General features: G+C 39.1%; 1 protein-coding gene and 1 non-coding gene across 2 annotated transcripts; both read left to right on the top strand.

The window, feature by feature from the left end:
- Window positions 1-6,289: 6,289 nt before the first annotated feature.
- STRAP (serine/threonine kinase receptor associated protein) lies at window positions 6,290-26,257 on the top strand. The gene is made up of 10 exons (XM_047787476.1): window positions 6,290-6,716; window positions 7,389-7,524; window positions 14,703-14,784; window positions 15,577-15,649; window positions 18,596-18,692; window positions 19,781-19,918; window positions 22,785-22,921; window positions 24,256-24,405; window positions 24,951-25,016; window positions 25,665-26,257. The coding sequence occupies exons 1-10, from the start codon at window positions 6,605-6,607 to the stop codon at window positions 25,724-25,726; spliced, it is 1,053 nt and encodes a 350-aa protein (XP_047643432.1). The 5' UTR covers window positions 6,290-6,604; the 3' UTR covers window positions 25,727-26,257.
- LOC125131870 (small nucleolar RNA SNORA23) lies at window positions 17,391-17,573 on the top strand. Its single transcript, XR_007136050.1, has one exon. It is a non-coding gene; the product is annotated as a small nucleolar RNA SNORA23 (small nucleolar RNA).

The following is a 26,257-nucleotide window of genomic DNA, read 5'->3' as shown; positions in this document are numbered from 1 at the left end:
TATCTCATAAGGAGTTATTACCAAAATAAATGAAGATCTCATATACCTCAAAGCAAAAAAAAAAAAAAAAATCCAGCCATTTAATTTTAAAATGTGCAGAGGAACTGAACAAACATTTTTCCAACAAGGACATACAATGACCAACAGGTATATGAGAAGATGCTCAACATTACTAATTGTCAGGAAATGCAAATCAAAACCACATGGAGATATCACTTCACATATATTAGAATGGCTATTATCAAAAAGAAGAGATAACTGTTGGAGTTCCTGTCGTGACTCAGTGGTTAACGAATCTGACTAGGAACCGTGAGGTTGCAGGTTTGATCCCTGGCCTTGCTCAGTGGGTTAAGGATCTGGCATTGCTGTGAGCTGTGGTGTAGGTTGCAGATGCAGCTCAGATCCCACGATGTTGTGGCTCTGGTGTAGGCTAGCGGCTACAGCTCCAATTAGACCCCTCGCCTGGAAATCTCCATATGCCATGGGAATGGCCCTAGAAAAGGCAAAAAGACAAAAAAAAAAAAAAAGAGAGAGAGAGAGATAACTGTTGGTGAGGGTATGGAGAAAAGGGAACCCAAATGCACTGTTGGTGGGAATGTAAACTGGTGCAGCCACTATGGAAAACAGGACAGGGGTTCCTCAAAAAATTAAAAATCAGACTACCACATGACCCAGTAATTTCACCTCTGAATACATATCCAAAGGAAATGAAATCAGTATCCCAAAGAGATATCTGTTCCCCCGTGTTCATTTCAGCATTATTTACAATTAGCCAAGATATGGAAACAGCCTAAGTGTCTGTTAATGGACACATGGATAAAGAAAATAGAGGGTGTTCCCACTGTGGCACAGTGGAACCAGATCTGACAAGTATCCATGAGGATGTGGTGTCAATCCCTGGCCCCACTCAGTGGGTCAGGGATCCCACCTTGCCATGAGCTGTGGTGTAGGTTGCAGACAAGACTCAGATCCCTCGTTGTTGTGGCTGTAGCTCCGATTCAACCCCTAGCCTGGAAACTTCCATATGCTGTGGGTGCAGCCCTGAAAAGCAAAAAGTAAGAAGAAGAAAGAAAGAAAATGGAATATTGTTCAGCCATAAAGAAGAATGAAATCTTGTCATTTGCTACAATATAAATGGACCTTGAGGACATTATGCTAGGTAAAAAAATGTCAGACAAAGAACACGATATGATTTCTCTTATAAGTGGAATCTAAACTAAAAAAAAAGACACTCATAGGGATATTAACAGATTGATAGTTGCAAGAGATAAGGAGTAGGTGGGTAAAATGGGTGAAGGAGGTCAAAAGATAAAAAATTCCACTTATAAAATAAATAAGTTGCGGGGATGTATTTTATAGTATGTCCACTATAGTTAATAATACCATATTGCATATTTTCAAGTTGCTAAGAGAATTTTTTTTTTTTTTGGTCTTTTTAGGGCCACACCTGCAGCACATGGAAGTTCCCAAGCTAGGGGTTGAATCACAGCTGCAGCTGCTTGCCTATGCCACAGCCACAGCAACATAGGATCCAAGCCACGCCTGCGACCTACATCACAGCTCATGACAATTCTGGATCCTTACTGAGGGGGTCCAGGGATCAAACCTGAATCCTACTGGATACTCGACGGGTTCGTTGCTGCTGAGCTGTGACAGTAACTCCAGAAGTTGCTAACAGATTTTTAAAAGTTCTCATTACCAGAAAAAATAGTATGTAACTATGTATGGCGACTGATGTTCACTAGACTTGTACTAATTTCTTTTGTGATATATACAAATATTGAGGCAGTATGTCATACACCTGAAACCAACATAATGTTTTATGTTAATTATATCTCAATTTTTTAAAAATAAACAGCTTAAAACACCACAAATCTGTTATCGCACAGTTTCTGTGTGTCAGGAGTCTATCATGGTTTAACTGCGACTTCTGCTCAGCATTTTACAAGGCTGAAATCAAGGTGCCAGGCCAGCTGTGTCCTCATCTGGAAGCTCAATTAGCAAGCCAGCCACCTGCAAACTCCCTCAGAAGCTTTATTGAAATTATTCCTTTCCAGCTGACCCAGAGTGCAGCTTTGCCATTGATCAGATTTCAGTATATATGGACTATTATCTTGCTCCTTTTTTCTATTCTAACCCCTGTGCCATTACCACAATGTTTATGTATAACATGAAAATATCTGGGATATCTAGTTAGAGACGTCCTCTTCCCTTGCTTTTCTTTTTTGGAGATGTGTCAGGTATTTTTGATCTTTTGCTATTCTATGTAGCTATTAACATGAGCATGTAAAATTTTAAACAGTTGGGGCTTTTGATTGTATTTAATCTGTACATCAATTTGGGGATGCATTTGTTTGCTAGAGCTGCCAGAACAAAATACCATAGACTGGGTGGCCTAAACAATGGGAGTTTATTGCTCACCTTTCCGGAGGCTAGAAGTCTAAGATCAAGGTGTTGCAGCTTTGGTTTCTTCTGAGGCTTCTCTTCTTTGCTTCCAGACAGCTGCCTTCTCCCTGTGTCCTCACGTGGTCATCCTTTGGTTTGTGTTGTCTGTGTCCCCTTCTAATAAAGTCACCAGTTACACTGGATTAGGACCTTGTTTTACCTTTACTACCTCTTTAAAGGCCCTGTCTTTAAATACAGTCACATTTTGAGGTACTGGTGGTTAGTAGCTGAATGTATGAATTTGGGGGGTGGGGGACAACACATTCAGGCTTTAACAGAGGAGCACTGACATTTTTCTGGTACTGAATCTTCCAACCTGTGAAGATACTATATCCATCTTTCCACTTTTTTTTTTTAATTTTTAGGGCGTCACCAGTGGCATATGGAGGTTCCCAGGCTAGGTGTCCAATCGGAGCTACAGCAATGCGAGATTCAAGCTGAGTCTGCGACCTACACCACAGCTCAAGCCAACACTGGATCCTTAACCCACTGAGCAAGGCCAGGGGTTGAACCCAGGTCCTCATGGATACTAGTCGGGTTCGTTAACTGCTGAGGCACAACGGGAATTCCTCCACTTATTTTCATATTCTTCATGGCTTTCAATAAAATTTATTGAAATTTTAGTCCACAGAAGCCTTAAAAATTAATTGAATATGCTCACTTTACTTCACTAGATCCTCTTTTTCCTTGTGCACTACAGCTCATGTCTTAGAAGACTGACATTTTTGGACCTCATCAAAAGGCTTCCTTGCCTCTTGGCCTCTGCAATGGTTTGGCCAATAGGAAGTATGGGAGGATCCTAATAGATATACATTCCCTGTCTTCTTGCCCACTAAGCTGATGATGGATGCCCCAACTGTATTCCTCTCCTGAGCCCTGCAGTTCTTGACCGGTAGTCTTCTCCTGCAGCCAGAGTTCTGTGAAATAAGTTAAATAACTGCTCCCTTTCAGTTTTCCATTCCATATGGTGAGTACCCCATTTTCTCCCTGGGTTTCTTCACCACTCCTCATTGGCTGCTTTTGATACTGACCACTTAGTAAATTCATTTGTGAAACTCTCCTCAATTCCTACATCTCAGTGTGCCAGCTTTTTCCTGCTGGGAAACATACTTTGCCAGACTGATTCTCAAGTACTTTTTATCTCCTGATGCTATTTTATATGGCATTATATAGTTTTATACACACACACACACATATATATACACTTTTTTTTTTCTTTTTAGGGCTGCACCTGCAGCATATGGAAGTTCCCAGGCTAGGGGTCAAATCAGAGCTGTAGCTGCCAGCCTACACCACAGCTACACCAGATCCAAGCTGTGTGTGCAACTTACACTGCAGCTCATGGCCACACACCAGATCCTTAACCCACTGAGCGAGGCCAGGGATTGAACCTGCATCCTCACGATACTACTTGGGCTCGTTACCACTGAGCCATGACAGCAACTCCTTATATGGCACATTTTAAAATTACATTTTCTGCTAGTTGCTAGTGTAAAGAAATGCAATTGTTTTCACCATACTTTTTCAAAAACCCAGCGACCCTGTTAAACTCTCATTCATTCCAATAATCTATATTTAGACCTTCTTAAAAGATCTAAATATAAATACATACATATTTTCCTACACATATAATCTCCATAAATAATCTTTAATCACAGATCTACAACTGTCTTTGAAATAATTGATGCCTTTTTGGATTATCTAAACATCTAGTACAATGCTGTATTGAAGTGACAGTGGTAATCATTTTTATCTTGTACCAGACTTAATAGGGAATAGTTTAAGTGTTTCATCATTATGTGTGATGTTTCTTTCAGATAGTCTATCAGGTTAAAAGGTCCCTTCTATTTTTAGTATCTAAGATTTTTCATCATGAATAAATGCATATTAAATTCTATCTAAAACTTTTACACAATACAATGAAATATTGATATTTTTCTTTTTTTAGTCTTTTAATGTGGTTAATTATATCATTTACAGAAATCTCTCTTCCAGTATTAAACTGACTTTGAAGCCCACATATTTGATCATGATACATAATACTCTTAGAACTCAGAATCCAAATGAATAAGAATTATACGTACTTTAGGGACAAAACAGTTTTCAGTTACCTACACACAATAAGCAACAAATGGCCATGTATTAACATCTTACTGACTAGTTGTTCTAACTTGAGTTTTATCTTTTATTTAGATGCCTCCATCATTAACTCTGTAATTTACTTAATAATCACTTGTCCAGCATTCACTAAATGCCATTCACTCTTCTGATACCAGAGTAGAAAGACAACAGTGCCACACAATTGCCACTAAGGAGCTCACAATTTAAATGTCAACAGAGTGTGTGTATGTATGTGTGTAGGAACTTGGGGTGAGGTTGGCACAGAGAAAACAAAAAAGATAGTGGAAAACATATATAGTAAGTGCTGTACTATAAATTAATGAACAAAATGCTAATGAAATAGAATGGGGAAGCACTTCAAGTCTCCATTCAAGTAATTAGACTTGAACGAAGATACATGTTTACTACAAAAAGATGAGGGAGAAGGAAACACTTGCAGACATTTGTGCTGATTAGATATGTATTGGTATGTGCCAAGACATTATGGCCTGGGATAAAAAAAAAAAACTTTAGTATTTTCTGTTGACATCCTAACCAGCATTAAAGGAAAGAAATAACTTGCCCAGGAGTTCCCGTCGTGGCGCAGTGGTTAACCAATCCGACTAGGAACCATGAGGTTGCGGGTTCGGTCCCTGCCCTTGTTCAGTGGGTTAACGACCCCGCGTTGCCATGAGCTGTGGTGCAGGTTGCAGACGCGGCTCGGATCCTACGTTGCTGTGGCTCTGGCGTAGGCCGGTGGCTACAGCTCCGATCCGACCCCTAGCCTGGGAACCTCCATATGCCGTGAGAGCGGCCCAAAGAAATAGCAAAAAAAAAAAAAAAAGAAAAGAAATAACTTGCCCAGAAAAAGGACCCTTTTTGCTCAGGTCAGTTTTTGCATGAGCAATCAATCCATCAACAGTTCTGCTACACCACGGAGTGATATCCAAAGAGGGGAGCCTGCAGGAAGACAACACCAGTATTTCTAGTTACACTGAAGTTTAAGGTTCTTCTAATATTTCTATTCTTCTCTATGCACTAATATGCAAATAACTCACAAATTATTCACTATCGCATATTTGGGGGACGGACGCAAGTTTTACTGATGTGGGTATTCATCAAAAAATTTGAGGACCATTGCTCATGGGTCTCCTCCCAACGTCCTCAAAAGATTAATTTAACTGTTTTTAAAGTCGCATAACCCTCACGTCTGAAACACTAACAATGCAAGGTTACACAGCACAAGGGGTGACTGGGAGAAATACTTTTCTTAAGGCCTTACTTGTAGACAATCCCAGAGGAGCTGTCTATACAACTGCTAATAAAGATTGGAAAAAAAATTCTTAGACGGTGTTTGCTGGTTTGGGCCACCGCTGGAAACAATTCTGGTTGTTCAGTGTAGACGTCTAGATAGCACAGTCCAAACCACTGGACGGCTCAGTGCATAAACCACAAGTGCGGCCAGATTCAGGGTATGACTGGAGCAGGACTCGCTTCCGCACGCCCCCAACTCGACTCCAAACGGCTCAGAAATAGAAAAGCACCCCAAGCTGCTTAGAGCTCGGCGCTAGGATTTTCATCCAGTGCCTGGAACGCGGCCAAGAGCCCTGCGTAGCCAGCGTGGAGCCAGCATCACGTGCTCAACCTGAGCTGATCTCGCGCCTGCGCATTGCGGTCGCTCTCGCTCCAGTACGCCTCTCCTACCCAGCGAACCCGCCTTCCCTCCTGTTCGTCACTTCCGGCGGAGGGTTAGTGTCGTCACTTCCTGCGAGTACCGGTGTGGACGGTGGGGATCGTGGCCGCTGGTTTTCCTGTTCTCCCCCTCCCCTACTCTCCTCCCTCCCTCCCTTTCCCTCCCTCGGCTGCGGTCGATCGCCAGTCGCACACTCCCTGACCCATCCCTAACCCCTTCCTGGTTTCGGGGCCACCAGATTGGCCTTTTTCTGTTTCCCGGCCCAGCGTCGGGGCGTGGGCCTTGAGTGAGAGGCGCTGCCGCGGAGAAGAGAAAAGACGAGACGACCCTCAGCTCTCCTGCGGGATCGCTCGGCTCGCCGCCGCCATGGCAATGAGGCAAACGCCTCTCACTTGCTCCGGCCACACGCGGCCAGTGGTGGATTTGGCCTTCAGTGGCATCACGCCTTATGGCTATTTCTTAATCAGTGCTTGCAAAGGTGAGCAGGGCCGCTGGGCTCAGATGGTTGGGACTGGGCGGAAAGGGAGTGGGGCCGGCACTTCCCATTGCCGAATGGATTGCGGCTTTTGAGATTAGTGGGCTGGTAGGGCGAGTAGTTTTAAGGATTGCGCAGCTGATGCCAGGAGAAGCTTTGGTAAGTTATGCCCCCAACCAAGGCTTCTCATTTTACCTTTTTTGCTATTTCTGGATAAGCTTTACTGTGCACTTGCCTAGATGCCCCGGCCAACACCGTAAATATCTTTAAAGGATTTGGGGAATGCAGAAACTAGGCCAGGCTAAGTAACACTTTATTTTACAAAGACTTTCCACTCCTACTATTTCATTGGATATTCTTCTGTGGTATGGAATTTTTCATTTCCAATTTTCAAGTGGAAGCTGAGACTATTAAGTTTGTCCAAAATAAGGTTCACGTCTAGATTGTTTTGTTGCAGATGAATAGTCTTTCTGCCGCATTTCAAGTCCTTCCCAGAGAGAATGGCCCAGTTCTTCAGTTAATTTATTTCTGGATGTGCCTTAGTGACCCCAGTGAGTGAACAGTTAGACAACAAAAGCAATTTTCAAGTTTGTTTTTCATCACGGTTTAAGTTCGGATCCTAGATTTTAAGTAATTTGAGCTTCTACATCACATGTTTTCTTACATATTTTTTAGATGGCAAACCTATGCTACGCCAGGGAGATACAGGAGACTGGATTGGAACGTTTTTGGGTCATAAGGGTGCTGTTTGGGGTGCAACATTGAATAAGGATGCCACCAAAGCAGCTACAGCAGCTGCAGATTTCACAGCGTAAGTGTAGCCAGAAATGGCCACCTTTAGAGTTCTCTGTGAATTGTGTTCTGAAATGATCAATAATAAAAGTTCAGTAAAAGTTATTCATAAAGTTCTCATGCACTGCCTAACGTAGAGAACACATGTTGTTTCGATGTCACCAAAATTCCGCCCATATTTTATCTGCTGCTTTCTCAAAATGTTCAGAGACTTAAATGACTTAGTTCTGTATGTCTGGATTGGGACCCAGGAATCTGCATTATTAACAAGCACTTCACATAATGAATGTTGATGGTCATGCTCGCAAATACTGCTCCACATGTTCTAGCTGAATAATACCTTATACTCCTTAACTTCTTAGTGCTTGATGCCCCACATTTTTAGCCCAGTTTCACTCTCATTTTTGTTAGACATATTTAAGATTCCCAAACTCAGTTATTTTTCATTTTCTAAGTTTCTAAATCATTCTTGATTTTTCTCTTCCATCTAGATTATCATATTTGTTGATTCTGCCAATAGAATGTTTCCTGACCACATTGTTTCTTATACCTCTGCCACTTCCTTAATGGTTTAGGTTCCTAAACTGGTCCTTTCCCATCTCTACATCAGCCAGTTGTCTTCCTGGAGACAAATAATATAACACTTCTTTACCTAAAGATCTTTGCTTCTGCTTTGTCAGTGGTCCATGACCTTGGGTGTACATTACAGTAACCTGGGAAGCTTTTAAAGTACTCAGATGCATGTGTCTGAGAAGCTCTGGCTTAATTGGTCTGGAGTTGGAGTTCCCAACCTAGGTTTTTTTGTTTTTTGGTTTTTTTTCTTCCCTAAAGTTTTTCTGGATGATTCAGATGTACAACCTTAACCACTAGCCTAAAGGTTAAATTTCATTGTTAGCTCTTTAAAATTTGGCCTAATCCTAGTTCTTGGGCATCATCTACACATCATAATGCCCCATCATTTGGCTATCCTAAATCTAACTGTTGCCAGAATATGCCTTACCTACTCTGATTTTTTTGCTTTTGTATATGATATTAAAGTGACTTGCGATGACCCACTTTCCCTATCTGGGCATGGGTCACAGCTTATGTAATCTTGGTACCTCTAGTTCCTGATTGTGACTTAGTAAACAATAAAGTGTTTAAGGCAGGCAAGTCAAGGGCTGTTGTACGTGGAATACACCTTATTAGATTTGAAAGTCTGGAGAGTAAAATTGTCTTGTTGATTTTTTTTTGTCTTTTTTGTCTTTTGTTGTTGTTGTTGTTGTTGTTGCTATTTCTTGGGCCGCTCCCGCGGCATATGGAGGTTCCCAGGCTAGCGGTTGAATCGGAGCTGTAGCCACCGGCCTACGCCAGAGCCACAGCAACGTGGGATCCGAGCCGCGTCTGCGACCTACACCACAGCTCACGGCAACGCCGGATCGTTAACCCACTGAGCAAGGGCAGGGACCGAACCCGCAACCTCATGGTTCCTAGTCGGATTGGTTAACCACTGCGCCACGACGGGAACTCCCTGATTTTTTTTTTTTAATAGAATTTCACATTAAGAAGCGATTCTAAATGTGTTTCTCCTTTGTTGTAAGCAAATTAAACATACCAAGTTTATTATAAAAAATGAAGGCAGATTGATTGAGATAGTGGATACCTGACTGTGCATTTGTTGAAACTCTAGAGCTCTGTACCAGAGTGAGTTTTACTATATGTAAGTTTTTAAAAAATAAATTTAAGTTTTAAGGAGTTCCTGCTGTGGCACAGTTGGGTTAAGAATCCAACTGCAGGGCTCAGGTTGCCACAGTGGTGGGGTTTGGTCCCAGGTCCCTGACAGTGGGTTAAAGGATCTCACGTTACCGCTGCTGGCTCGGATTCAATTCCTGGTCCAGAGACTTCCATATGCTGCAGGTGCAGCCATTTAAAAAAAAAAAAAAAAAGTTGTTTTTTTGTTTTTGTTTTTTTAAATAAGGAGAGGGAAATATAATCCCATGCTTATGTGAGATTACATTTGAGATGGTGAGCGATCTATAAGAAAAGTTATAAATGTCAACCTGAGCTTTTTTCTATGCCTTCGGTAAATAGATGTTACTCTGTCTTTAGGCATAACCATTGTAAGGCTTTGCACTTTGACCTGTTGTGATTGTATACAATTCTGATAAAATAAGGAGTTGTTTGGTTTTATGTCAATCTCTTAATGTCAACAGCTTCAGGATGACATTGGTTGCTTCTAGGACTTTTGTGTCTGCTAGGAGTTTAGTTTTCTTTGGGTTTTTTTTTGTTTTGTTTTGTTTTTTTCCCTTTAACTCCTCCAAAGTTTGTTTCTTGTTCAGTCCAGTGGGAACATTGTCATTGGGAATGAATGTCATTTATTTTATAGCAGACATAGAAAATTAGAGTTAACAACTCTAGATTTCAGATATTTGTTAAATAGATTTTTTAATGTCATTATTGAAACTAGGTCCCAGTTTGGTGGTGATAAATGAAGTATTTTAAATTAAATATAATTGAGTAATGAATGTAACAAGATCTTGGATGCTATAGACATAAGCATTAAAAGGAACAAGTTTTTGAATTGCAGTTTTGTTATCTGACCCTAACAATGTTAATTACATGAGCAAAATGTTTTATCATCTCCTGCTTGAGGGTCTTGCTCTGACCTTTAAGAGACCTGTGCAAAAGCTTTTTAGGAAGGATGTCCATCTCTTTAAAATCCGTGAATACTCTTGGTTTGTACATTTGCCTAAATTGTTAAGCCAGTCCTCAGGAGAAGAAATAAAGCAAGTTAGATAGATAATTACTCTGAAGAGAGGAAAAAGGTATGAAAAATATGGCATACCTAGACCAAAATCATGTGTATTATTTTGGAAATTCTATGGCTGAAGCCATGAAACAATTTGGTTTCATGTAGGGAAGTTTAAGTAGGTTTAAATAGCAAGAAGGAATACTTTTGGGTTTTCCCCCCTCACTTAAGGCTTTTAGGTGCCATGATGTTGTGAGAAAGATGTAAGCATTTGCTTTAGGTAGGCCTGAGTTCATGTGCTAGCCATGTTGTGTATTTTCACTTTCATAAATGGGATGCTTTTTCATTTTTATGTCTAAAATGAAAAAGTCCAGCGTGCTTTTGGACACATCAGAGAGATCTTTCTCCATTGACATGCTTAGAGTCCAGTCTAGTGTGTCACATAGCAGGTGCTGGGTAAGTGGGAGCTGAGACATTTGCTCTGTATCTGTCTGTAAGGTATGAGAGTGTGTGCATCTTTTGTTTCTGTTCTCCTCTATTAATGACTTGTATGGGGTCTGCTATTATGGAACTTGACCTGGCTAAAGAAGAGCATCCTAGCTTACCTGATTAATAATAGTTGGTATGAGTTACTGTTAGTTGATTATTTTTCTTCCCTCTTAATTTTCTGAATCTTTCTTAGAAAATTCATTGATGTCAGGTTTATCTAAGGAGAATTTTGCTTCTATTTCTTGCGGAGAAAATATATTCAACAGAGCTGGTCTGTAGGTCATTTGGGAATGTTATCTTAAGGTAATCTAGGCAGTTGAGTCAGCTGATGCATATACCATCTTCTTTATGTCTTAATTCATTGAGCTAATGGTGGAACTGTGTTTCATGATATTCTTTTTTTTTTTTTTTTTTGGTCTTTTCTAGGGCTGCGCCTGCAGCACATGGAGGTTCCCAGGCTAGGGGTCTAATCGGAGCTATAGCCACCGGCCTACACCACAGCCACAGCAACATGGGATCCGAGCTGCATCTGTGACTTACACCACAGCTCATGGCAATGCAGGATCCTTAACCCACTGAGCGAGGCCAGGGATCGAACCCGCAACCTCATGGTTCCTAGTCGGATTTGTTAACCACTGAGCTACGACGGGAACTCCTGTTTCATGGTATTCTCATCAGTCCCTCTGTCTTCCCATCTGAATCATCTGGAGTTCCAAGAGCAAGTACGGTTCCTATGCTCTCTCCACAGTGTGCTTAAGTCATCTGGGTTTGGGATCTATGGGTAACCAAAGTGTAGGATTGCCTTTTTTTCCCCCTTGTAAAATCCAGTAGAAGGAACTCATTTTTCTCTGAATAAGGTTCTCAATAAATCAAAAGTGGTACTGTCTCCTTTTTGATAACTTGGTCATCATGTTAAGACAAGCAGTTGTTTACCTGAAATAGCTTTGTTTTGTCAAGGCTTTAAAGAAGTAAGTTAATCAGCCCCTCTTTTGAGACTGTGGTAAGTCCATTCTCAGAATATAAAAAGTATTGAACAGAGAGCATTGATTATTATGTGCAAGAAACAATTAAGGGATATAGAGGTACTAGTAGTTTAGGGAGATGGCAGGTACTTCATGAGTTGTGCAGAAAATAAATGCTCCAGGATTAGCTGTTGAGAGGATATTGTTAATGATACTTTATTGCGTAATGAATGGGCTTGTATGGGCCCTTCTGCCATTTCTGCTTTGTCCAGGGGAGCTCCTGGGGGAACATCCCTTCCCCTGTTTTGTTGTGTTTTGTTTTTGCCTTTTTGTTTTTTTAGGGCTGCACTAAGGCATGTGGAGGTTCCCAGGCCAGGGATCTAATCTGAGCTATAGCTGCCGGCCTACGCCACAGCCACAGTCACAGCAATGCCAGATCCGAGCCATGTCTGCAGCCTACACCACAGCTCACAGCAACGCCAGATCCTTAACCCACTGAGTGAGGCCCGGGGATCAAACCCACCACCTCGTGGTTCCTAGACGGATTTGTTTCCGCTGCGTCACAACGGGAACTCCCCTTTCCCATTTTGATTTGATCCCTGAAGCCAGCTAATTAATACCAGTTTCTGGCCTGGAGATTGAAAAACACATTAGAAAACATTGTAAATTATTCTAGATGCTTTTTAGGACTCTAAGCTGTTTTGGCTCTTGTGGATGATGGAAATGTGCCAGAGGTACTGCAAGTGATGAGAACATGCTGTATCAGAGAATGTCATCCTCAGTTCTCTATTAGTGTTTCTAAATAGGAGGAAAATGAGTACGGGTGCCTTGGCCCTCTGGTGACACTACTGCAGTCACTCCAGTTCTTTCCTCCTCACCAATGAAAGGATATGGTCTGAGCAGAATATTAAGATTTTAAGGAATATTGGGAAGATGATTAACTATACTTGAAATTAGTATTTCTAAGGATTTTGCCAAGAGGTCCTTTGAGACTCAGTGTCTGAATGAGATAGGAATTTCAGGTGTATTTGCTATTTTCTTCACTTTTGATGCCTTTCATTATTGCAGCAATCTGATTTTTGTGAACTCTTACCACTGATTTTCCTGTGATTAAGAGTAAGCTTATGTATACGAAAGTATAAAAGCAAAGCAAAATTGAACACAATTATCAGTATAAGCGGAGTTCTTTTGAAGAACAGAAAGGAATGGTTTAATGGAGGTGAGATAAATAGAAGGTTTAATGAAAAGATAGCATTTGAAATGAACCCTAGGGATGAGTAGAATTTTGATAGCTAAGAATATAAAATACAGATTTAATAGAACAATACAAGCAAAGAGAGAGGAGCCTGGAAGAAAATACATGGCATGTTTGAGGAATCATTTATAATCTGCTATGATTAGATTCAGAGAAATAATATAGAATGGAGTTAGGAAAGTAGAGTTGGACCAGAGAGTTGAATTGGAAATGGGAGAGATTGGAACAGGTCCTTTGCAAAGAGAAATTAATATTTGAGGGTTTAGTGGCAGTACCACTCATAGGTGACATTGTTTCTTTGAGAATATGTTTATTCAGCCATTCATATGACTCAGGTATATAATTTGCAAGGTTTATATTGTACCATCAACATTTATTCCTCTTAGAAGTTTCATGTTTCTTTACCGTTATTAATACTTGTCTACAGTAGTATTTCCATTTTTTTCTCCCTGCTCTTTAAGACTCCTGGTTTGATGCTTAGATTTTCTAGACTTTCTGGCATAATTAGTGGTATGTTTTTTGCTTGTGTTTCTATAGCCATATGTGCTTGTCTTTTAATTATATTTCTTAAATGTATTATTTATGGGGTTTTTTTGTTGTTGTTTTTTTGGTTTTTTGGTTTTTTTTCTTCTCAGGTAACTTTTTTTCAGATAACTTCCTTTGGATCATTTTTTTTTCCTCCCTTTTGTGCCCCAGTGCTGGGTCTAGAATAACATACTTGATGTATTTATTGTGTTTATTGAGTAAATGAAGAAAAGATTACTCCTTCCTTTTTCTACACTGCTTCATCATGCACTTTAATCCTACAAATAAATGTCTGTTACATTAAAATAGCAATCTTTATGGAGCATAGCTTTTTCCTTATAATATTTTTTTTTCCCCTGTGTTGGAAGTTTTCTTGTTTATTTTTCAATGAGCTCTTCTGATCTAAAATGAATTCTTTATTTTGTCTTCTTCTTTAAGCTTATTTATTTGGGGACTCCCTTGCAGTATTTTTGTTGAATATTATTTAACCATTCTCCCTGAACATATACACACGTGTGTGTAGACACACAATCACACATATATTTTGAGTTGGGGTGGGTTAGGGAAGCAGAGAGTTGACATTTAAAATCCTCTCAACATTAGCATTATGTAATCAAAGGCTGATACTTTGTGGGAAAGTTGAATGCCCAAGATTTGAGAATTAAGAGTCAACTTTTTTTTTTCTGTCTTTTTTTCCCTTTTTTTTGCCTTTTCTAGGGCCGCTCCCGCGGCATATGGAGGTTCCCAGGCTAGGGGTCGAATCAGAGCTGTAGCCGCTGGCCCACACCAGAGCCACAGCAACGCAGGATCTGAGCCGCATCTGCAACCTACACCACAGCTCACGCCAGATCCTCAACCCACTGAGCAAGGGCAGGGATCGAACCCAAAACCTCATGGTTCCTAGTCAGATTCGTTAGCCACTGTGCCACAACGGGAACTCCAAGAGTAACTTTTAAGGAAGAGATGGGGAGAATATTTTCTTCTCTACTGTCATGATTTTAAATTTTATGTAACATGTATCAAGGCTTTTAATTATTCTTTAAAAATATATTTTAAAAATTTCTTGTTTTTCATTTTTCTCATGTACATGAGAGTAGAGAATAAAGAAAAAAATTGGAAAGGTGAAGCTATGAATTGGTTAAAATACTTGAAGATAAAAGGTTATGTTTAACTTCTTTGGTAATTAATCATCAAAATTATGATTATGTTTATCTTTTTATTTTATTTTTCACTTTTAGCAAAGTATGGGATGCTGTCTCAGGAGATGAATTGATGACCCTGGCTCATAAACACATTGTCAAGACTGTGGATTTTACACAGGTATCAGAAAATGGAATTTATTTTAGTGAATTAAATTGTTACTACAGGATATGGTAATAGTTTTATATTTGGTTTATGTTTGGTTTTCTGGGGGGATATTTGGTATATATGTTATATTTGATGTGACTATGGATTAAACTATGTACATTTACAGTTGACTCTTGAACCACACAGGTTTAAACTGTATACGTCCACTTAACGTGGATTCTTTTCAGTAGTAAATACTGTGGTATTACAGTCTCCAGCTGGTTGAATCTGTGGATATAGAGGAACTGTAAGGGAAAGAACCATATATAAGAGGGCCGGCTATAGTTTACATACGGATTTTCAACTGCTTGGAGGGTGGGTTTCTTAACCCCTGTGTTGTTGAAGTCAACTGTATTTTTTCTTGGTTGATCTTGTGAGGCTTTTAAGAACCCTGGAACTCATATATCAATACTTTAACTGTTGCAACAAATATCCAGAAACCTCAAATAATGTGTTTCCCAGCTACTTTCACAAAGGAGAGGATAAATTTGCAATCATCTCAGAAGTACTACTTAGTAGGGAGCAGGATCAGAGCTGACTCAGAGAAGCCATGCGATAGGTGGTGTGACTTTTGAACTGAGAATCTTACAGGGCTTTGGAAATTATCAGAAGGATAAGTGTTCTCCAGTATCTTCTCAGAAGTAATTGGTCCGTATACATCTCTTTGTGATATCTGTGAGCTTTATTTGGTGTTGAAGAAGTTTCTAGGAGATGTATCTACTAAAATGGTTAATCTAGTAACATTTTACTTGTATGTGTTTTCAGGATAGTAATTACTTGTTAACTGGAGGACAGGATAAACTGTTACGCATATATGACTTGAACAAACCTGAAGCAGGTAAGTGTAATTTATACATATTTGTGGTTTTGTTTTCTTTTAATTTAAGTAACTTCCTGATTAAAGGCTATTTATGTGTAATACTTAAGTGAAGAAAATAAAGATAATCATAAAAAGTTAAAATATAATTCATTAGCCAGTATTAATCACTGATGATGTCGATAGTTTTTGGTTCCTAGTTGGATTCATTTCCGCAGAGTCATGACGGGAACGCCTGTGATCTTTTGTGAACTAAGCACCTGCTCATCCCTTTGCCTATTTATCTGTTGTGATGTTTATCTTTTTACTGGTTTTAAGGTTTCTTTATTGTATTCTAATTTGTCATTTGCTTTTTTAAATTTTTTTTTTCTGGGTGATCCTGGCACCACCTTTATTGTTATTATTTTTTTAATTGTTACTTCCCCAATACAATTTTTTTTTCTATTACACAGCGTGGTGACCTAGTTACACATACATGTATACATTCTATTAGCTCACCTTGTCATGCTCCATCATAAGTGACTAGATATAGTTCCCAGTGCTACACAGCAGGATCTCATTGCTAATCCATTCCAAAGGCAATGGTTTGTATCCATTAACCCCAAGCTCCCTGTCATTTGCTTTTAAATTTTGTTAGTAAAGTTTATGGTTTACACATTTTAAAAAATTGGGTGCTGAAATTATCATTTCCTTTATGAATTGTCTCATTGCACAAAAGTTGGTAAAAGATACCCTTTCTTTCCTAATCCAGATAGTCACCTCTATTTTGTAGCATTTTGGTGCTTTTCTAGTCATATACCAAAGCTACCAAAATATGGTAAACAGAATTTTGTTTTATTCTGTAATAGCTGGGTTCTTTTTTTTTTTTTTTCTCTTTAGGGCCACACCCTCAGCATATGGAGGTTCCCAGGCTAGGGGTCAAATCGGAGCTACAGTTGCTGGTCTATACCACAGCCACAGGAATGTGGGATCTCAGCCACATCTGCGATCTACACTGCAGCTCACTACAATTTGGGATCCCTGACCCACTGATCAAGGCCGGGGATGGAACCTGCATCCTCATGGATACTAGTTGGATTCATTTCTGCTACGCCACAACAGGAACTCTCGGTTCTTTTTTTTTTTTTTTTTTTTTGCTATTTCTTTGGGCCGCTCCCACGGCATATGGAGGTTCCCAGGCTAGGGGTCCAATCGGAGCTGTAGCCACTGGCCTACGCCAGAGCCACAGCAACACGGGATCCGAGCCGCGTCTGCGACCTACACCACAGCTCAGGGCAACGCCGGATCGTTAACCCACTGAGCAAGGGCAGGGACCGAACCCGCAACCTCATGGTTCCTAGTCGGATTGGTTAACCACTGCGCCACAACGGGAACTCCACTCTGGGTTCTTAAATTTTGTATCATGGGCACTATTCGTAAGTCAACAAACTTTTAGAAGTTTGTAAGAAAGTCAAAGCTACATTGGAAATTAAAGATGAGGAAACAAACTACATTTATGGATTGTTCTTCTTTGGCATGAGAGTTTCTCTCTATTCTAATAACTTCATGCCAAAACATAGCAAACTACTCTGACCTCACTTAATCAGTGTACTGTCTGACTCAGCAGTATAGTTCGGCCCTAGGCCAACATTTTTCATCTTTTACCTTTCTCAAAGCTGCTTTTTGAAAATGGCTCTTACACTGTCTTGAATTAGAAAGATGAGCAATTAACTGAGTTTTTGCTGTCTGTCAGATATCAGATTAGAAAATGTAGATGGGCTGCATGACCATGTGTGCACGGTTTTTATCTGTGAATGATAGCAGCATCTGTCTGTGTTCTGCATTCAGATCTTGCTGTCCACACAAACATCATGCAGCCAAAGAGTAAGTTGGTATCATAGTACTGGTCTAGTGTTGTCTCTTTGGACCTATTCCCACTGGCCAGCCTCCAAGTTCCCCCACACAGAACTTTGGGAAAAGAGATTTTGTCACTTGGGGAATTTAATGTGAGATAACTGTAGTAACTTACTGTATTTTTGAAGGGGAAAAGGCAAAAAAAAAAAAAGAAACTTTAAATGTATATTCTCATTTGATTCTTTAAATGCATATTCTCATTGAACTCTCAGGTATAGTAACCATTGTTGATCCGTTTATAGGTAAATAAATATAGTCTTCAAAAGGTTAAGTTGTGTTGAATGAACTTGCCTTTAACATTGTTTTTTGTCCAGAGGTAACAGGTGATTTTGTTGGGTTTTTTAATCTTTTGAAGGGAAAGACAGGTTCCCACTTTTTTGATGCTTTGCCCTGCTAACAGTGGTGTGGATGAGGGGCCTAGCATTACTGATAGCACTGGAATTAGCTCAACTGTCTTGTTCCTGGGTGCATGTTTTTTGTTTTTTTTTGTCTTTTTGCCATTTCTTGGGCCGCTCCTGGAGGTTCCCAGGCTAGGGGTTGAATCGGAGCTGTAGCCACCGGCCTACACCACAGCCACAGCAACGCAGGATCCGAGCCGCATCTGCGACCTACACCACAGCTCACGGCAATGCCGGATGTTAACCCACTGAGCAAGGGCAGGGACCGAACCCGCAACCTCATGGTTCCTAGTTGGATTCGTTAACCACTGTGCCATGACGGAACTCCCTGGGCGCGTGTTTTTATGAAGTTAGGCCATCTTAGTTCTTCTTTTACTTCATGTAGTACAATAATGCTTTTGAAAGCAGAAAGGTAGGTTGGAGGGAGTGCTGTATTTAATCCTAGATACATGTAGCATCATAGTTTGTGGGTTCCTTGTCATGCAGAGAAATTTTTTAGTATGGAAAAACTAAATGTATTCTAGATGAACATCAAGTTTAAATTGTGATGGAGTTTGAAAAGTCACTGTCCAATTTAAAAGATAGTTTTTCTTTTCTCTTTATTTAGTTGTTCAAATGCTGCTTTGTTTTAAAAATCACATATTAACAAATATGGTTTAAATTGTTTTACCTTAAGAACCTAAGGAAATCAGTGGTCACAGTTCTGGTATTAAAAAGGCTCTGTGGTGCAGTGAGGATAAACAGATTCTTTCAGCTGATGATAAAACTGTTCGGTAAGTAATTTTTCTTTCTTTTTTTTTGTCTTTTTGTCTTTTTGCTATTTCTTGGGCCGCTCCTGTGGCACATGGAGGTTCCCAGGCTAGGGGTCGAATCGGAGCTGCAGCCACCAGCCTACACCAGAGCCACAGCAACGCAGGATCCGAGCCGAGTCTGCAACCTACACCACAGCTCACAGCAACGCCGGATCCTTAACCCACTGAGCAAGGGCATGGTTCCTAGTCGGATTCGTTAACCACTATGCCACGATGGGAACTCCAGTAATTTTTCTTTAATAATTTAAAGTTCAGGAGTTTCCTTGTGGCAAGTTAAGGATCTGGCATTGTCACTGCAGTGGCTTAGGTCACTCCTGTGGCTCAGGTTTGACCCCTGGCCTGGGAACTTAGATGTGCTGAGGGCATGGCCAAAAAAAAAATTGTTTGAGAAATTATTTGACCTTAGAGCTTAAGTTTTTTAAAAAAATTTAACTATTATGTAGGAAGGATTGTGTCTGAACATTACAACTTTGGCTTTATATAGGTCACATTCTTCTGGAGCTATCCATCATTTACTATTATAAACATAGAACAGAATTCACAAGACAATTAAAACTGCTGACACTTTTATAAGCATGTCTTTTTAATCTGGGTCAATGGACAGGTTGGCCTTAGAAAGTCCATTAAGCCCCTAAAATCGTATACACAATTTTGTGAGCTGATACCTAATGTATTTTTCTATGTAAAGTTAAATAGGTTGTCATCAGACTCACAAAAATAGAATGTAATAATTATTATTTGGAGCAGTACTGAAATTGATTAGATTGAGAAATAAGTGTCTTAATAGCATAGCTTTGCTGAATCATTTGGGAAATATATTTAAAATATTAATATTAACTTCACCAACACGTGACCAAATAACTTGATGTTTTGTAGGAACCCAAAATTTCTCAGTATCGTCTGTGATTTATAAGTTGGAATGGAGGTTGTTTTGCTAAGTGATTATTCTTTCATTGGTTAATTTGCAGATGTAATTTAAGCTATAAGCTTTTTTATTCAATGAGTAAACACCAGCTTATTTTTCTCTTCTTTTTTTCCCTCCCCCCCAGCCTTTGGGACCATGCTACTATGACAGAAGTGAAATCTCTAAATTTTAATATGTCTGTTAGCAGTATGGAATATATTCCTGAGGGAGAGATCTTGGTAATAACTTATGGACGATCTATTGCTTTTCATAGTGCAATAAGGTATGTCTTAAAAAATATCTTTACTTTCTTTTCTGGTAACAAAAGGGCAATTTAAGGTACTCAAGAATTGGAAGGTAGCAGTTCCTTAGTGGCCTAGTGATTAAGGACTCAGCATTGTCACTGCTGTGGCTCAGGTTTGATCCTTCACCCAGGAACTTCTGCATGCTGAGGGCATGGCCAAAAAATAAAATAATAATAAAAAAATTGAAAGTCATATGCTAAGTAATTTAACTCTTTTAAAGACAAGTCTTGGTCTATTACTGTAATATGGAGGGAAATGTTTCCATACCCAATAATAATGTGTTCCTTAAGAATTTAGAAGTTCTCTTGTGGTGCAACAAGGATCCAGGATTGTTACTGCAGTGGCTTGGATCACTGCTATGGCATGGGCTCAATCCCTGGCCCAGGAACTTTCTCATGCCATGAGTGCAGCCCCCCAAAAAAGTTATAGAAAAAAAATATAGAGAGACATTTGTTTAAAAAAGAGAGAGAATGTGGTATACTTTAAGCAGAGGAGTTAAATTCATTTCCAGATACTTAGGACATTTATTGGTAAAATTTAACAACTTTCAATTTATAATTTTCTTAAAAGGATCACTGGACTGGTGCTATAATTAATGTTGTTCATTACTGTGTAAAACCTCTGTGATCTTGATTCTGCTATTTCACTTTAAAATTTCAGAGAAATTGTGATTTTTTTTTCCCCCCTGTTCCAAGTATAGTATAGACCTAATGGTCTTTTTATTTCAATTCTTATTTTATTTTATTTCATTTCATTGTTTGTCTTTTTTAGTGCTGCACCTGTAACACTTGGAAGTTCCCAGGCTAGAGGTCGAATTGGAGCTGCAGCTGCCAGCCTACATCACAGCCACAGCAACATGGAATCCAAGCTGCTTCTGTGACCTACACCACAGCTCACGGCAATGCCAGATCCTTAACCCACTGAGCAAGGCCAAGGCTCAAACCTGAATCCTCATGGATCCTAGTCAGGTTCATTACTGCTGATCCTCGATGTGAACTCCCTAATGGTCTTTTTAAAAAGACTTAATTTTTGTGATTATAAATGTATTAAATGTTTTTGTTGAAAATTAGAAAAAATATAATTTTGAAAATTTTACCCACAGTACTATAGTCATAGATAGCAGAAAGTTAGTGGTAGCTATATATTTGCTGGTCTTTTTGCCTTTTTGTATGTGCATATACATATGTGTGGGTTTTTTGCTCTGGTTGTAGGGCTCTAATAAGTATAATTTTCATTTTTTTATTCTAAAATATTCTTAGCCATTGAAGTTCTTTGAAAACCTTATGAGGTTTATTGCATCGCAGGTCATACCAAATCATGTATCAGTTTCCCCATTTTAACACTGCAGTGAGATTCAGGGGTACATCTGAGTATTTCCAAGAGAATCCTGTAAGTCAAATTATCAGTTCAAAGGTTAGGACTGTCATGGATGGAGTAGTCTGCAGCCTGCATGCTGCTTTGTCACCTGCCCAGCCCTACCCATCATGACCCTGGGTGGGCGTCTGCCACGCGCTTCGCACTCTGCTCTCCAGTGGGTAAATTCACAGGCAAACACAAATAGACAATAATAGGAAAAGGTGTTGGAACAGTGAGAATCAGCAATTTTGCACAGGAAGCTTTGGGAGATGTTGTTTACTGTATTCTGCCTGAAGTTGGAACAAAATTGAACAAACAAGATGAATTTGGTGCTTTGGAAAGTGTGAAAGCTGCTGGTGAACTCTGTTCTCTATCAGAAATTACTGAAATTAATGAGGCTCTTGCAGGAAAGCCAGGACTTGTAAACAAATCCTGTTATGAAGGTGGTTGATCAAGATGACACTGAGTAAACCTTGAGACTTAGATGTACTAATGAGTGAGGAAGGGTATGAGAAATATATAAAATCTATTGAGTGAAAGTGGAATCCCTAAATAAACTAGTTTGAAACAAAGGGTAGGAATGTGTTTAAAGTTCTTAGTACACATGCCACTTATTTTCCATAAAGAATATACTACATTATACTCTGACGAGCATCCTAACTTTTTCTCTAAAGGGTCACTTGCAGAGCTAAGCTTCCCTGAATGGTAGAAGGAAAGAGAAGGCAATCAAAAGGGAGAAGAGCAATTAAGAATGTAAAGAGGTTCATACACATACAATGATAATAATGGAATGTTATTGTCCAGAACCATTTGGTTATACAGCTGTGTTCATTGCTTCTGGATTTGGGCCCTATGCAGCCCTCCTATAGAACAATGCCTCAAATCTCATTTTGGTGGCAGAGATTTGCTCGCCTATTAAATATTTGACCCAGAAAGTTGCTTTTTAGTGATCCTTCATAAGTTATATCTAACTTTAATTTTCAAGCTTTGTAGTGTGTGTTGATGGGAATAGGATGGCAGCATATAGGAATTGGAATGCTCTCATGTTTTGTGTTAGAGACCTTTCAGGATTTTTTTTTTTTTTTTTGCTTTTTTAGGGCCATTCCTGTGGCATATGGAGGTCCCCAGGCTAGGGGTCAAATTGGAGCTATACCTGCCAGCCTACACCACAGCTACAGGGACACCAGATCGGAGCCGCATCTGCAACCTACACCACAGCTCACGGCAACACCGGATCCTTAACCCACTGAGCAAGGCCAGGGATCAAATCTGCAACCTCACAGTTCCTAGTCAGATTCATTTCTGCTGCACCACAACGGGAACTCCACCTTTCAGGATTTTTAGGGTTGGATTGGAATAGACCCAGTGTCCCAACTCATTGTTACTCAAGTGGAGCTATTGTTATGCATTGATTTTTAGTATGTAGCTATAGTTCCAGTTTTAGTTATTGTTTTATAGCCTGATAGAAATATTTAAATTTTTTTCTAGTTTGGACCCAATTAAATCCTTTGAAGCTCCTGCAACCATCAATTCTGCATCTCTTCATCCTGAGAAAGAATTTCTTGTTGCAGGTGGTGAAGATTTTAAACTTTATAAGTATGATTATAATAGTGGAGAAGAATTAGGTGAGTTGTCCTCTTTTACTCCCTTAAAGTGATGACCTTTTTACATTTTGTTTTTTTGGGAAAACTGATGGCTTTGGGTTGGGTAAGTGCAATATTATAGACCAAATAGAATCTGTTTAATTGTTTATGGTTCACCATTTATCGCTTGAATTAAGTGACTTTTAAATAAGAGATTCTTTCTAATTATTTAATGTCACTTTTCAGAGTTTTAGAATGTTTTGGCCGCATGTTAAAGAAGAGAAGTAAATTATTTGCCTGATATTTGTGGTCACAATTAGTGAAACTGAACTTGGACCCAGCCAGCCATTCTTATTTCAAAACCTAATATTCTTTCTACACATAATTCTTTACACTCATGATAACACGCTCATGATATTGTCTAGGAGGAGAGAGTGCATGAGTGTCCTTAAGTTGAATAGACATGGAGACTGAGCAGGAACATTGCTCTAGTAAAGAGCTTCGAAAACTGATAAGGTGATGAGGTGTTAGAAAGTAAATGAAAAAACGTTCATAAATAAGGATATGCCTTAAGCAGAACCACACCACTGCTGAACTGTACATTTTCTCATTAAACTCCATATGAGCATCAGCATTGATCCTGTATCTCAATGTTCTCTGTGGGATGGAATGACTAGTAGACCCTAGATAGTCTGATAGGAAATTAAGATGCAGAGTGTGTCAGATAGCTCCATCTGGTGGCTGTCTGTAGTCATAATAAGAATTGGTTCCCTGGTAAATAGTTGAGGATTTGGAAATGGGCAATCGATAGACTTTAGATTCTATAGATTTTAGGGGGTATTTTCCTTTCCTGGGCCGCCCCACAGCACACGGACTTTCCCGGGCTGGGGATCAGATCCAAGGCACAGTCACGACCCAAGCTGCAGCTGCGGCAATGCTGGATCCTTAATCCCAACCCACTTTGCCAGGCCAGGGATCAGACCCGCACCCCAGCGCTCCCAAGATGCCGCTGATCCCATTGTGCCACAGTGGGAACTGGGGGGGGGGGGCATTTTCATTTACTCCCTTTCTTTATATTTATTGAGACATTGAAGCCTTTTTTTTTAATTTTCCTAGAGAGGCAATCTGAAACCATAGAGTGTGCTGGGATTGGAAAGGGGTAATTTTATGGAGAATGGAGAAATGTAGACAATGGTGGATCCTTTGTGATGATAATCACTTTATTTTTATTTTTAATTAGGTATAGTTCTTTGAATTTGCCCTCATGAATTTGAAATCTTTCCAATAACATGCACAGTACTTTCTCGAGTGTATAAATACTTAATGTATAATGTTTTAGTATTAACTTGTCTAATAGTCCTTTTCCTCTTTTTCAGAATCCTACAAAGGACACTTTGGTCCTATTCACTGTGTGAGATTTAGTCCTGATGGAGAACTCTACGCTAGTGGTTCTGAAGATGGAACATTGAGACTGTGGCAAACTGTGGTTGGAAAAACATATGGCCTTTGGAAATGTGTGCTTCCTGGTAAGAATTTTATTCATGATTTTGTGTTATTTTTTATTATTAATTCTGCTTCACAGTGTTTCTGTCTTCTATAGATTTTAAATTATGGTTTAAGCAAAGAGATGTCCATGATTATAATTTGGCCACTGTTCTTTTGTTTAAATTTTTTGTTGTACACTCTGGTTGCCTCCTAAATTTTTACATTAGATCGTTGAATGGAATGGACCTAATTCAAATTTTTTTTTTGTTAGAGGACAATATATAATTTATAAATAAAGGTGTTTAATCTCTGAATAGTATTACTTACTGATCCTTACTAATAAAGTAGTCATATTTTTAATAAAAATACTTAGTTATTGGTCCCTATGTTATTGTAGTATGAATCTAAAAGTAATACTTGAGGAAAGACATTATTTTAGAATCACAGTTAGTGAAAAAAGAGTTGTTTCTGTTGTGTTTTGTAGCTCATTGCTTGGTGTAATCATGCCATACTCTTGTTTGTTCAGTACTGAAAATTGCTAGTGATGATATAATTCACATAATCCTCATTGCTTTTCTTTTCATAGAAGAAGATAGTGGTGAGCTGGCAAAGCCAAAGATCAGTTTTCCAGAGACAGCAGAAGAGGAGCTAGGTAAATACCACCAATTTACTTTTGTAGAGTCCTGGTGTATTGAAAATTGAATTGTTATGTTAGTTTACTCATTGACAAAGGAAATTTATTCAGTATGAACATAGACTTAAGTAATAGAAAGTTTAAATATGTATGTATTTATATATACATGTTTATAAAACAAATACTTAGCTATCTATTGCATGGTAGTCCCAGAGATGCAATATGTGCAGGACTGATAGAGGACTTAGAGCCTGACTTAGGAGACAGATGCCAAAATAAATAAACAAATTGTTACAATTATAATTGTAACTTAATGCTCATTGAACCCTTACTACATGCCTGAGTGCTCTTTCCCAAATCTAGAATTACAGATTGTAATGTGCCCTGATCATATAATATTGTTTGAAATTCAAATAAATAAAGGAGGGGGATCCAGATCTTTCAAAGATCTGATTGTAATTCACTATTAGATAGTTGAAGTCATTGAAAATTTAGCGTGCAGGAGGGGCCCCTTGGAGGTTAAGTTATGTATGGTGTGAAAGAGTTTAATGGGAAATGTATGGACTCTTTGTTCATTGCTTTTTCAGTGGCCTGAACCTTGTTATTAGTGGCATCTGATGTACTTCTTTAAGTTGACTAATACGACTTTTTGTCTTTGAATTGTAGAAGAAATTACTTCAGAGAATTCAGATTCCATCTATAGTTCAACTCCTGAAGTGAAGGCCTGAGCATCAGGCAGGTGCCACAGGTAGTACAAAACTTACGGACTAAAACAAGCAGTGGAGAAAAGCATCAGCCTCCAGAGTTACTTTCTGCTTAAGGCAAACATGAGCAGTAAATAATGAGGAATATGAATTAGCTCCAGTGCTGGAACTAACCAACTTGGTGTTAACTGTAAGTGAAAACGCAAGAGTATCAGCTGAAGGCAAGTGGAGTTATGCTGTTGTAGAACGGTGGCCTGTTGTCTTTTTAATGAATACGTGCAAGCCAACATCCAGTTTCTCTTATTACAATTAGATTTCTTGTAGTTTTTTATGTTATGATGAAGAAGGAAAATATATTGGCTTATTTTTCTGACTTTGCCCTTAAAGCAGAAAGCCGGGTTTTTTTGTTTGTTTGTTTTTTGTTTTTTTTGGCTCTAGTTATAAAGAAGAGGGAATACATGATAAAATGACTTGTTGGATTTCTCTTTCATTGTACACTGCTTCCGAACATCTAATTGTTTTCAGTTATCTAAATAAAATGTCTCTAAAACAAAA

This window comes from Phacochoerus africanus, chromosome 7 (genome assembly GCF_016906955.1).
Source record: "Phacochoerus africanus isolate WHEZ1 chromosome 7, ROS_Pafr_v1, whole genome shotgun sequence".
Classification (NCBI taxonomy): domain Eukaryota; kingdom Metazoa; phylum Chordata; class Mammalia; order Artiodactyla; family Suidae; genus Phacochoerus; species Phacochoerus africanus.
The sequence above is the reverse complement of the archived record's forward strand: the minus strand, read 5'-3'. Positions and strand labels throughout refer to the sequence as shown.

Excerpts from the sequence above, each read along its gene's own strand:
- STRAP (XM_047787476.1), top strand. The coding sequence starts at position 6,605 with ATGGCAATGAGGCAAACGCCTCTCACTTGCTCCGGCCACACGCGGCCA. Across the intron at positions 18,693-19,780 it reads GCTGATGATAAAACTGTTCG|CCTTTGGGACCATGCTACTA; the intron begins GTAAGTAATTTT and ends CCTCCCCCCCAG. Across the intron at positions 25,017-25,664 it reads GACAGCAGAAGAGGAGCTAG|AAGAAATTACTTCAGAGAAT; the intron begins GTAAATACCACC and ends TTTGAATTGTAG.